Here is a 13,373-nt window from a genome sequence, read left to right as displayed (position 1 = left end):
TCTTCACTAAATTTTTACAGAATCTTTAAATTCATTCTTCTTCTCTAAATTCCCTTCCTACTTAATTTTTATAATCCACAACAATCATTTCTCTATATTTCTCTACTCTCCTCTCATTTATTCTCTAGTTTGTAGAGGCGAAGTTGACGTACATGGGGTCGAGAGGCGGAGCTGCCGTGGGTCAGCGGCCGTTTATGGAGCTTCCCGAGCAGTACTCATGGACCAATGGTGGGGTCGGCCTGGTGCGGGCTGACATTTCTACTAGGACTGATGAGATATAAAACTACTACCTCCGTCCCCAAATATTGCCCACTTTGACCCGGCACGAGTTTTAAAAATTGTAATGAAAAGTAGGTTGAAAAAGTTATTGGTTTTTGAGTCCTACTTTATATATTAGTTTTATATTAAAATGTGAGTGAAATGAGTTAGTAGAATATGAGGTCCACTATCAAAAATGGTAAAAAGTAAAATGAGACAAACTTTGGGGACAGACGAAAATGGAAAAATATGACAAACTTTCAGGGACGGAGGTAGTAATACATTGAACGCTATTAAAACTCAAGAAATGAAGGCAAATCTTAACATATCTAAAAAGGTGAACCTTCCCTAATATTAATGTTGTGAGTGAACTGTGTTATTCCGATATAGACATAAATATTATGCAATATTTAGACCACATGACTTAAAGGTTGTTTATATCTAATTAAACATAAACAGAAGATGATCAAAACAAGTAGGCATTTAGATCTAGAAATGCAGCTCAAATCTTGACCCTAGAATTTGATGATCTAATGGTCAATAATTAACCAAAAACACTGAAGGTCATGATTAAGCAGTTTTATGTCATATTATAAGATTTGAGTTAAATGTCATGTTAAGATCATTTTAGGTCATCCTTTATTAGAATAACCTACAAATAAGCTAACAATGACCTAAAAATGTCCTACACATGATATTGTTCTGCGTTTCTATATTTAAATCTAATTTTACATAGATTTAAACCCCCATGAGCATGTAACTCCTAAGAGTATTAGTACTATTTATTATTGAATACTAAAATCTTGGGAAACATATGAAGATTGGCTTGGATATGGAGTACTATATGCCATATAGTCACCCTTTTAATCTCAAATCAATTATCTAAAATGTATTCCCAACGAGGACGAAGCATTGCCCAATAAAGAAGAACAAGGTTTCAAATATATGACGTAGATAATTTCATCAACTTCATAATTGAAGGATCAAATGGTAGTGTGCGTTATAATGCTAACTTTTCTTAAATTGTTAACTTGCTAACTCGTCAACGTAGTGTATTAAAAATGTCAACACGATCACATTAAAATGTCAACACATATTTGTGTTGACATTTTAATAAACTGTGTTGACATTTAAATATTAATGTCAACTCAATGTATTAAAATATCAACGTAAGTTTATGTTGACATTTCAGTATTATCGTGTTGACATTTTTAATACACTACGTTGATGAGTTAGCAAGTTAGTAATTTAAGAAAAGTTAGCGACATATGACAACCCTCAAATGGTATATATATGCAAAGAAACTGAATAGTTTAACAGAACATTCGCCTTCAAAATGGGCAAAATTTGTTGAATTTGAAAATTCTTTGGCAGTTATTGTGTATGTTAGTATATCCGAAACCAATAAAAGAATTGTTTAAGAACATTATCGCAATTATCAGGAACATATGCATAGATGATAACATAAAGAAGAGTGTTGCAGATACTCATGTTGCAGTTGGCGTCCCTCGAGTCTCCTCGTTTTCCACAGTCTACTCACAACAATCATCTTTTCCAAAATCAAGAGAGATTGAAAAGAGAGTTGATCAATTTGTGACGCACTGGAATTGAATTTTTCCGAGTAAGGTGATATGGCGACGAGTGGGGTGAACGAAGGAGATAGGGAGATTATGGTGAACGCCATCGACTTAAAGAAAAGGCTGAAGGTGGTCTTGGCGATTGAGGAGGACGACCTCAGTCTCAATAATCTAGACATGACGGACAAAATAATCATCGTGTTGAAGCAATTGAAACTCAAGAAGGTTGATTCGGAGCGTTGCAGTGAAGATACGATATCATTTAAGGTGTTGGAGACTATCAAAGAAACTCAAATGGGAAGTCATCCTTCTTGTCGGGAGGAATTGTCACGACCGCCCTTTAGGGTTAATAAATACGAGCGATCGTGATTAAAAGAATTAAATAAACAGACGAAAAAGATTAGGGTTTCAACACAAGTTGGACCAACTATTAATATCCAATTAAATAACCAAGAGTTTAATAGTATCCAACAATAAATTCGGAATATCCATTATCCTAACAATTAAAGTTGTCGGCCCAAATAAAACATGAATAACCGAAAAGTCACAGCGGAAACGACCAAGAGAAAGAGTGACGTCATGTGTGAAGACACAACGACACCCAAGGTTCAAAAACAACCATAATATCTTAAATTCACTTGCTCAACACCACCACGTCCTCGTCGCAGCTCAACCTGCACATAAGGAAAACACATGCAGGGCTGAGTATTATAAGAATACTTAGTGGCTCATGCCGAAAACATTTTCAATAAAGAGTATTTATCATGCCATTCACAAGTAACCATCGGGGTTTAGCTTTAGAAATGCCCGAGGCACTCAAAATCATTTCCATTTCAAACATCGACTGATCAGTCATTTTCCCATAGACGTTTACCATATCTACCAATACATGACTTGGAATGTGGCCACAAACCAAGCCACTAGACCGGCCAGCCCGTACGCTAGCACACGATCTACCATAGGTGTACACTAGCCCAAGTAGGGTTTGCGGCCCTACAAGGACCCGAATTCGATTTATATAATAATGGCATAAAGCCCCATCAGATAGGCACGTAAAAATCAAACCATAGCATGATAAATACAGTTTCATTTCCATCGATAAAATATTTAGGACGTTGTCCTTATTTAAAAGAAAGCCCACCTCGAGTGCTTAATCCGAAATTACGTTTTTTTTCCTTGCGATCACGATTCCCTTGCGAGGTATCACCTTAGAATTAAAATAACACATAAATCAACACACTTTCAAATTAAATAAATAAGATGCATGCATCCTAAGCGAAGTTATTTAACTCGTTTTATCTCGATTTTCGATTATTCGGCGGCCGCTTACACCCCTAATTCCTCCGTTGGCTCCTCGTATTTTTCCTCAACGATATCGAAATAAAATCCCCAAGATGTAGAAATTAAATTATCGCAACTATTTTCCCTCGAACTATATTTATTTCAGACTTAGGATAAAAATTCCTCGTACTTTCCTCCAAGATGTAGAAATTAATCCCCATATTTAATTAATCGCGTATAACTTAATTCCCGCAAATTATTTCTCTTCGAATTAATTATTTCCGGCTCAAGATAAAGTTATTCACTCTTTGAATTATTCCAGAAATTAATTAAATATTCCTCGCCATTAAATTTACTCATCAGCCCAAGGATTTAAATTAATATGGCCCAAGGATTTAAATTAATATGGCCCAAGACTTAATTAAAATCCCAGCCCACCGTATTTCTCCCATTTTAACATTTGAGCCCAACTTAAAATTTAAACCCCCTCCCTTCCACGCGTACACAGCTTCACAAGCCACAAAAAACACATCACTAATACTCTCTCACAAGTACACGTACCCCTTCCATTTCCATTTCAATTTCAAAACAAGGATTTAAAATGTATAGTAATAAACAATTAAACAAAATACTCCTAAATTTTCATCCTACTACACGTATACTCCCTCACGTCTTTAATTAATAACAAGGAATTAATAATAATAAATATTTTTATACTCCCATTTCTTAATAGTACACCCCCACTTCACTTTATCAATCATCAAATATATATTCGGAGATAATTAATGTAATAAAATAAGAGATCAAGTCCAGATATGCGTATTCTATTTCTTTCTCTCTCTCGCAGCTTTCTCCCCCAAAATCTCATCCGTCTCTCGATTTCACTCACAAATTGGACCAAAAAGGTAGCTCTCGTCGACCTCCGCTGCTGTTCGCGCGTCGCCATTCAGCTGTGGTCCGAAACGAGTAGCCGCTGATCGGAGATGCGTCGTTGTCCGGTTCTCCGCTGTCGGGTACGACCCTGCCGTCGCAGCGGTCCGTACCGCTGTTGCTGCCGCGCTGTTGTCTGCCGAGACCGCGCCTGCTCCGGCAGCCCCGATTCCACCCCGAAACAACCCCGTTTTACCCCGAAGCCAAGTTCTTAACTTGATTCCGATTCGTTAAACGTTCAATCTTTTATTCTGTTTTGTTTTGATTACCAGATTATTAGATTGGTTACAGAGCTTATGAGATGCACAAAATTGAGGCTATTGTAGAGAGGGGAATTGATGTGCCTTTGGAGAGAAGAAATTGCCTAGCAGCAAAATGAATTGGATTCACGACAAGTTTTGCTTTTCCTCTCAAACTGTGATGCCAAGCAATTGTGTTATGAGTAAATAAATTGTGATTTTATACTCGCCGGTTGCAAAAGCAAGAATATTGAATGAGTTTGCAAGATTACCTTGAATAGAAGTTGAAAGAATGGTCTTGTTTTTCTTGCTTCAGAGAACGATTAGAAGAAAGACCGATTGTGGAGTGAATAATATAGAGGGAGGGGTGGTTGATATGGGAGAGATTTATGGAGTGAGGGGGGGAGAAACGGTTTTAATCGTCGGAGTAGGGTTGGAGGCGTTTTTTTTCCCTTTCTTTTTTTTGAACGTTAGTTATTTAATTAGATTTGTTTAATATTTTATTTGCGGATCACGGAGGAGGAAAAAAAATCTCTGCAGAATCTTTAATTAAAATTTGAATTAATGCAGCCCGCAATTTATTTATCACTGACTGGATTTCTATATTATTTATTCAACTTATCCGATCCAACTCGCGTATTGAGTCCAATGTATTTATTCCTCACGAGAAGGAATTATTTTAAATTCGCGCAGTAATTTACTTCACAAATTTCTAGCTCTTATAACAAATTATCAATTATCAAATCATTTAATTTCATCCCACATTAATTATTCAAGCAGCCACGTCACATAATCAACAAAGTTGACCCAGTCAAAAATTTCAACTCAAAATTTGGTCACGAAAAGTATCCAACAATAATTCCACTCGACAATTAATCCACGGACTTCGCAACATTAAAAGCATTAAATGCAAGTACTTTAGGGTTCGAAAATTAGGGTTCAAAAAGTGGGACGTTACAGGAATGGTCTAATTCTGAGGCGCAGCAGATAAACAAACCTCCCCAATTGCAAGAATATGATAGGATCACAATATAATAGCACCTAATGTGGATGAATCAATAATATGATAATGAGAAATGATAATAGAAAATATCAACACCAAGATTTTACGTGGAAAACTCTCTTCAATGTGAAAAGATAAAAACAACGAGACCCACCGGTTTACCAAATCCACTATCACCAAGAAGTTTACAATGATATCTAAACCTTAACAACACAACGAAAGCACTAGATAACGTTTAGAAATTCGTAACTAATGATCTAACCGTTCAAATTCAAATTCAAATTCCTTCAGTAAGAATGAAGAACTACGAGTCTTCTACCTCCAGTTAAAATTTCAAGTCGATCGTGAAACGTTTAACCTCTGATCAAGACAAAACCTGAGACTGTGCAGTGTAGAAACTTGAATAACACAATTTTCTCTCTTCTTTCCTTCTACACGTTTTTATCTCTCTCTTCTCTCAATTGTTGCGGCTCCTAGACACTCTTGGTAGGTATTTATAAGTTCTCCATTGACCTATTTAAGTAAATAAATGAGCCAATAATATATGGGTCTTTTTCCACAAGTTGGAAGCCCTAACCCAACACTTCTTTCAATATGACATTTCTATTTCCACTCTACCTGATAATTATTTTAATTAATTATGATTTGCAACTATTTTTTGTTTGAGTATAATCAAGCCGCTTCCATTTGTGTCCTCGTAGTAGAGAAGATTTTTCAAGAAGTCTAAAACATTTAGTACATACCAATTAATCAAACAGATTTAGCTGCACACTAGCTAGCTGTTTGACGAGGAAGAACTCTCGTCACTTCCCAATGAATCAATAACTGAAGCAATTGGAGATAAATCCATCTGCATCTTCAACGACTTCTTACTACTACTAACCTTACACAAGCTTCCATCTTCTTCATTCACCACCAAATTAGATGAAGACTTACTCCCCGCCGCCGCAATCTGCTCCAACTCAACCAAAACATCCATCATCGACGGCCTCAAATCTCTATCAAAGGCAAGGCACCTAAACGCCAGCTCACCCACCTTATTCACCGACCAAAGCGTCCCCTCACCGCCGCCGGACTTCAGTATAAAAGGGTCAACAATCTCCTCCAAACACCCCCGCCCGATCCGATCCACCGCCAGCGCCGCCAGGTTGATCTCCCCCGGCGGCCGGCTAAAATCCACCACCCTCATCGCCGTGATGATCTCCACCAGCACCACTCCGAAGCTGTACACATCGCTCTTGTCTGACAAATGAAAATGCTGGTGGTACTGCGGGTCCACGTACCCAGGCGTCCCCTGGGGGGCCGTCGACACATGGGACGCCTCTTCTGACATCCCAAGCCTCGACAAACCAAAGTCCGCCACCTTGGCGGACAAGTTGTAGTCGAGGAGGATGTTACTGGTCTTGACGTCGCGGTGGTAGATAGGTGGCTGCAGAGTGTGGTGCAGATAAGACAGGGCGCGGGCCGTCTCAGCAGCAATGCTGAGACGGACCTGCCAGGGGAGCCCACCGGCCTTCTCTCCCTGCAGGTGCTGGGAGAGGGTGCCGTTGGGCATGAACTCGTAGACCAGGATGTCCTCGCGTTCGATGGAGCAGCCGAGGAGCTGGACGAGGTTAGGGTGCTTTACTGAGGAGAGGAGTTTGATCTCGTTTATCACGTGCTGGATATCGCCCGGGCCGTGGTCTCTTTGTTTGAGTCGTTTGATGGCGACCCATTTGTCGTTGCTGAGCTTGCCGGAGTAGACTGTGCCGTAGGCGCCGGTGCCGAGCATTTTCTTGTCGGAGAAGAAGTTGGTGGCCTTCTCCATTTCTTTGTAGTTGTAAATTGGAATGGTAATGGATGCTGTTTCTTTAAGTTTCAAGCTCCGGTGACGTCGGCTTCTGCTCCAAACTTTTGATAATTTTACGACGAATCGCAAAGTTATGGCTGCCGCCGCTGTCACCGTAACACCTGCTGCAATTACTGAGCAACAGATACATTCTGAGAATGCGTAACACCCATTTGCAGAATTAAAAAACAGACCTATTTAAGAACACAAATATTTTTAAACATGACTACTTCAAGAATTTTGCCAGGTTTTGTCATTTTGTATTGAAACGTTTTATTTTTGTGATAAAATTTTTAAAACATGAATTTAAGAGTGGAAGAGGTGTGCAAATATTTTTAATCTCATTTGGAAATTGAGTGGTTTCTTACCTCCTATTAGAACAAGTATTCTAGTAGCTCCTCTGCATTCGCCAGATAGATATTTGGAAAGGTTGCATTCTTGATCTGTTTATAAAGCACATCAAAACTATGTATTAAATTGAAATCACTGTAATAAAATATTAATAATACAAACAGTTCAAGTTTTTTCGAAATAAGAATCATGAAGATGCTAATTAAATTTGAAGCATCTTTGCTGTAGGAATCTGTTGTCCAGGTCTAGCAAATAAATTAATCAATATTGTTAGGTATAATTATTAAGACTAGCAGTTCTTGAATTCGATGATTACGCTATTTAGACTTCTAGTGCTACTAATTATTTTATGTCAAAACAAAATTATTGAAAGTTGGCACATTAGACTAGTGGATTGGTTTGACCAGCAATATCTCCTGTATTTATTATGGCAATCATTTTTTGGATACCTAAGTCGCAATAAAATTTATATGACAGGGCTAGGTATAATAGAAACACCTTTTTTGTTATACTGTATTTCTCAGTGGCTAAAATTATTTATTGGTGTACAATGGCTTTTCATTTCTCAGTGGCTAAAAAAAATTATTGGCTTGTGAGTGCATGCCTATGTATGAGGGCAGAGTGCATGACGTATGACAATATAATAATTCCCACATGAAAAAGAACTTAAAATTGAAATTGTATTTTCACTATAGGTGCCTAAAGAATTGCACTCACATATCATCACTTTCCAATAATAATAACATTTAAACTATAGTAATATGTATTATAGAAATAGATAAATTAGAATGATGTTTAACTTAGAAACTACTAATATAGAAGGGGATTTTCTAAGCTACATACTTACACGAATAAACCTTTTTCATTTCTACCAACGACAGTGACTATATTTACAAATATAAAATGCAGTAAGTTGAGTGTTAGTTAAGTCACTTAATGTTTCCAATGTGTCAATTTAGGATTTCGTTAATGAAGCATCTGGTCAAAGATATATAGATATATAGTTTATTAATTCGATTTCTACTAATCACTTAATTTCTGAAAAACAATTCACACATAACCTGTATTGTTAGAAGGTATATGATGGTGATTTAAATTTAAATCTTTTAGATACACTATACTATACCAGTAGTCATGTAATCTTACAAAATTATATGCTGATTTATTCTATTATCAAAAACCTTATTTAAACTAGAAAATAGGATTTTTTTTTTGTACCTTACATATAAAGTAACTGCACTATAAATAATGATCATTAGTTTATGAAAGTAGAAAGAAAATGTGTGTACTAATGAAAACCGTGCTTTGAAAATTGAACACAATGACCAGTACCTACTCCCATAACTAACAACTTAATTTATCTAAACAAATTAAAATCCAATTTCATACTCCACGTCAGCTAATATCCATTAGTATTTGACAAGTAATAAAAAAAATTCTATATAAAACAAAGAAAATAAAAAATAAAGAATGATCACAACTAACCTCTCCGGCAGCCCATACCATCCCTAAAACCATCGCCGACGAACCCATCAACACACCGGCACCGATACGCCGCCACCTCCACGTTCCCCGGCGGAGAAACAGCCTCACATTTAGCATGATCGGAGCAGCCGCATCTCCCCAACCGCCACCACCCCAACCTGACAATCCTCACATCCAAGGAAACAGACAAATTACTCATATCTAAAGACTTAATCGAAATCGCGGAAAACAGAGAGGTGCAGCCGCTCCGCCGCAGCCTGCCGTAGTCCATGAAGAGGCTGGAGTTATCCGCCTGCGAGTAGCAGCGGATGCTGTCGTTGGTGTGGCCGCCGCAGTCGAGCAGCTCGAAGTTGGCTCTCACCTCCGTGGTGGGGATGAAGCACGAGTTCGGGTCGCCGCTGCAGTTTTGGAGGAGCACGGCGTTCAGGAACGTCGGGGCGTAGTTTCGGGTGAAGAGGCGGCCCAGCGCCTCCACGGGCCTGTTGCACACGGCCGGGAGGTTCGCGAGGATGGTGTCGCTCGAGATGGCGAGGACTGGGAACTCCGAGGCCAGGGCAGTGCCGTTGGGGCTGCAGTTGAGTTGGATTTCGCAGCCGGAGGAGAAGCCGAAGGGGAAGGGGACGGTCCTCCAGCCGCAGGTTTGGTTGCACGCGGCCGCGGCCATGGCCATGGCAGCGGTCGCGCATAGAGCAAGAGAAGCTGCGTGAAATAGGATTTGATTTGAGGATTTTAGTTTCATTTTTGTGATGGCAAAGTTTAATGTGATTTGTTGTTGTTTTCAACGGAAATGAAAAAACTTGAAATAGTGTATGTGTATTATGGTTGAATCCATATAATGACATGTTTCCATTATTATGATTTGGGTTTAATATTGTCGTTTTCATAATTTATAATATGTATAACTGGTGGATAATACAAAATTGAGTACTAATATAATAGTGTATTACTACAATTTTTAAAGATGGAAATATTGACTTTATGTCCTATTGGAGTGGATTCTAAGAGCATCCCCAACGGTGCTTGATGGGACGGACGGCGTCCGTGCCGACTGGCGACAGCGCCTCGTCCGCCGCTGCACTCCTTCCGACGGCACGACTCTGCTCGATACATCGAGCACGTCCGTGCCGCTGAGAGGGCGATGTGGCAGCTCCAATAAGCCGTTGGCATTTTTCATTTTTTTTAAAAATCGAATTTTAATTTAAAAATCGTTAAAAAAATATATTTTTTCCCACTTCCCAATAAAATATATCTGTTTTCTCACCACTTTTAATTTATTTTTCAATTTCTTTTCCCCAAAATTCATATTTTTCATCTATAAATACCCTCATTTCCACACAAAATATTTTACAGCACACTATACAATTCTCATATAAATTCTCTCATCAATTCTCAATCTTTCACTTCACTCTTACAAAAAAAAATGTCCGGCTCCGGCGATCACCCCTCCGGCTCCCGTGGTTGGAACCACGAATGGTTCTCTAGTCCGGAAATAGAATTCTCGCCCCCTCCTCTAACCCAAGGTTCTCAAATTCTAGGTGGCTACCGTCCTTACCCGGTGGACGGGCAAGATGCCCCCGATGGGCAATACGGGTGGGCACCCGAACAAGGATCGGGAGGGAGGGAGCGGCGGCTCCCAAACTCCTCCTCGTAGCACTCGTGTCATGGGTCGTGGCGGCGATCCTCACGTCCGCACCCCGTACATTCCAAGGGAGATGGATATGATGTTCAAAGCCTATATAGAAGTCTCCGAAGATCCGGAAGTTGGCACGAACCAAACCGGGGATAGGTTTTGGTTCTGCGTCTCTCGCCGGTACAATGCCGCCCGACCGGAGGGAACCATTAAGCGCAATGAGAGTATGGTGCGCAATGCCATCTTCAGAGTAAACGAATAAATTCAAAAGTTCCAGGGGATTTATCTCCAGGAACAGGACTCGGCGGGGAGCGACAAGAGCGAGCTCTACGTCATCAGTGCTTGGAGGCATGGCGACCTATCAATCTTATTATTACAAAGCATTCAAATACCTCAGCGCTTGGCATGAGGTGCATACGCATCCGAAGTATAAGGGAGGCTTATCATCCTCCTCCAGCTTCTTCAACAAACGATCGAGGTCATTTTCCGACGCCGGCTCGAATGATGTGGCTACCCAGCTTGCCGCAGCTAACTTGGTTAGCCCCGACGCCGGCCTGAGTAGTTCCCAACGCCAGCCGCAAGGAAGGAAACAAGCGGTTGCCAACAGCTGTAGTGCCGCTGCCGCTCCCGCTCTCTTTGTGCCACCTCAACCGCCCACCAACTCGTTGTGGACCCTTTTGGCTCAACTCAATATGCCAATATGTCGCACATGTCTCCCGAGCAACTTGATGCACATGTGTATTTTCTGTCTCCTTTATTCTCCAATTTATATTAAGTCACATATTGTGCCCAGTCAGGATCTATAGAAGAATTTGGATATGGCCTCCCACAATTAGCTTCTTACTAATTAAATTGAACCCACAATTTAATATAAGCTTATATTAGAATATTACGAGCAGCCACTACAGAAGTAATATTGCACTGCCCATCCAAATCTGAAATTACAAGTATTCCGGGTTTCCATTTGTTTCTCATTTATTTCTCATGCTTAAGATAGAAACGTTTATTAATTAATTAATGTCTGCTATGGACTTAAATAATTAACATATTATTATCTCCAAGAGTGGACTTAGTAAGAAACGCTTATTTATTATTCATAGAGTAATCAAACTCCAACTAGCTAGGTTCCGAATAATAAAACCTTGTTTCAAGCTCCTCTTGTGGACGTTATCAAACGAGACTCAATCGCGCACGATTCAATATAATAGCAATCCTAGCACCGCTAGATATTAATCACCACTACCCAATATACCGGGATTCTTGGGTTGTGAAAAACCCGCACCTTTTGGTAAGTCAAAGTAGTGCATAATCAATATTGTATGATCAATGCTAACATACATTGATTAAGAAATTAATTATCAAGACCTCGTCTTCTAGTAGATAGCATAAAGACTCGTCTTGCTATTAGATCCAATTTAGTGTTATACCACACCAATGTCATCTTATTTCAGTAAGGCTTAGAAATATGCGGACTGACATTGTAACATTTCACGATAGATAGTCTAGACCTATCTAGGTTGTGAAATTCTTATTTTTCTTTGTTCAGAGCTGACCGTGTTACCTTAAAGTGGACGACGCCCACAACCGGTCTACTAAAACAAAGACTTAGACTTTGTTACGTTGCTCATACATTTAAATATGCAATAAATATTCATTAAATATAAAACATAACAACATTATGACAAAAATAATCTGTTGCATCCTTTGGAAAATAGAATATAGAGTTTTACATTATTCAATCACTCGAAAGGTGATTTCTAATATACAAACTCTAACAATCTCCCACTTATACTCAAAACAGCTTTCGAGTATACAACATAATTGTGCATTACGTATAATTCTCCCACTTATACTGAAAGTGAGTTGAGGTTTTGAATGAGTTGAACTTCCATCCCTTCAACATGGTGCTCGAACGGTTTTACCGCCAATGCCTTTGTAAAAGGATCTGCCAGGTTGTTCTCTGACGCAATCTTGACCACTTGTATGTCTCCTCTCTGCACTATATCTCTGATGATATGATATTTCCTCTCTATGTGTTTGCTCGCTTTGTGAGCCCGTGGTTCTTTCGAGTTTGCCAGAGCACCAGAATTGTCACAATAAATGGTGATGCTCTTGGGCATATTCGTGACCACACCTGAGTCCATAAGGAAGTTCTTGAACCATACATCCTCTTTTGCAGCCTCCGAAGCGGCCACATATTTGGCTTCCATGGTAGAGTCCGCGATGCATTTCTGCTTCACACTCTTTCAAATTACGGCTCCACCTCCTAAGGTGAAGACATATCCAGAAGCAGATTTTCTCGAGTCCTGATCAGCTTGAAATCTGAGACAGTATATCCCAAATGACAGAGCTTGGCTGCATTGTAAACTAGAGCTAGTCCTTAGTCCGTTTAAGATACTTGAGTAAGTTCTTTAAGGCAGTCCAATGTCCTTGGCCCGGATTCAACTGATATCTTGCCACCATGCCAACAGCAAAGCAAATATCAGGCCATGTACAAAGCATAGCATACACGAGACTTCCAACTGTCGAAGCATATGGTATCATTCTCATCTCTTCTATCTCAGATGACTCTTTGGGGCTCATCTCTTGAGATAGATGGATGCCATGTCTAAAATGTAAGAAACCTTTCTTGGCATCTTGCATGCTAAAGCGACTAAGTACAACGTCCTCTTTTCATGATTCCGAAGAACCTTGATCCCGAGGATGTGTCCCACGTCTCCCATATCCTTCATCTCGAACTGGTTTGACAACCAAGTTCGTACCGATGACAACATCTTTTTATTGTTTCCAA

The 13,373-nt window shown here is 39.6% G+C and overlaps 1 protein-coding gene and 1 long non-coding RNA gene across 2 annotated transcripts; both read right to left on the bottom strand.

Moving 5' to 3' along the window:
* Nucleotides 1-2,276: 2,276 nt before the first annotated feature.
* LOC121758309 lies at nt 2,277-4,709 on the bottom strand. Its single transcript, XR_006041409.1, has 2 exons — nt 4,558-4,709; nt 2,277-2,509 (listed from the first exon to the last, which is right to left on the bottom strand). It is a non-coding gene; the product is annotated as an uncharacterized LOC121758309 (long non-coding RNA).
* Nucleotides 4,710-5,969: 1,260 nt separating this feature from the next.
* On the bottom strand, nt 5,970-9,743 carry LOC121757389 (wall-associated receptor kinase-like 14). Its single transcript, XM_042152941.1, has 3 exons — nt 8,953-9,743; nt 7,485-7,559; nt 5,970-7,250 (listed from the first exon to the last, which is right to left on the bottom strand). Exons 1-3 carry the CDS (start codon nt 9,689-9,691, stop codon nt 6,064-6,066), a joined length of 2,001 nt encoding a protein of 666 aa, XP_042008875.1. The 5' UTR covers nt 9,692-9,743; the 3' UTR covers nt 5,970-6,063.
* Between the last annotated feature and the right edge of the window lie 3,630 nt (nt 9,744-13,373).

This window comes from Salvia splendens, chromosome 12 (assembly GCF_004379255.2).
Source record: "Salvia splendens isolate huo1 chromosome 12, SspV2, whole genome shotgun sequence".
Lineage (NCBI taxonomy): Eukaryota > Viridiplantae > Streptophyta > Magnoliopsida > Lamiales > Lamiaceae > Salvia > Salvia splendens.
This window is presented reverse-complemented; position numbering and strand designations above follow the sequence as displayed.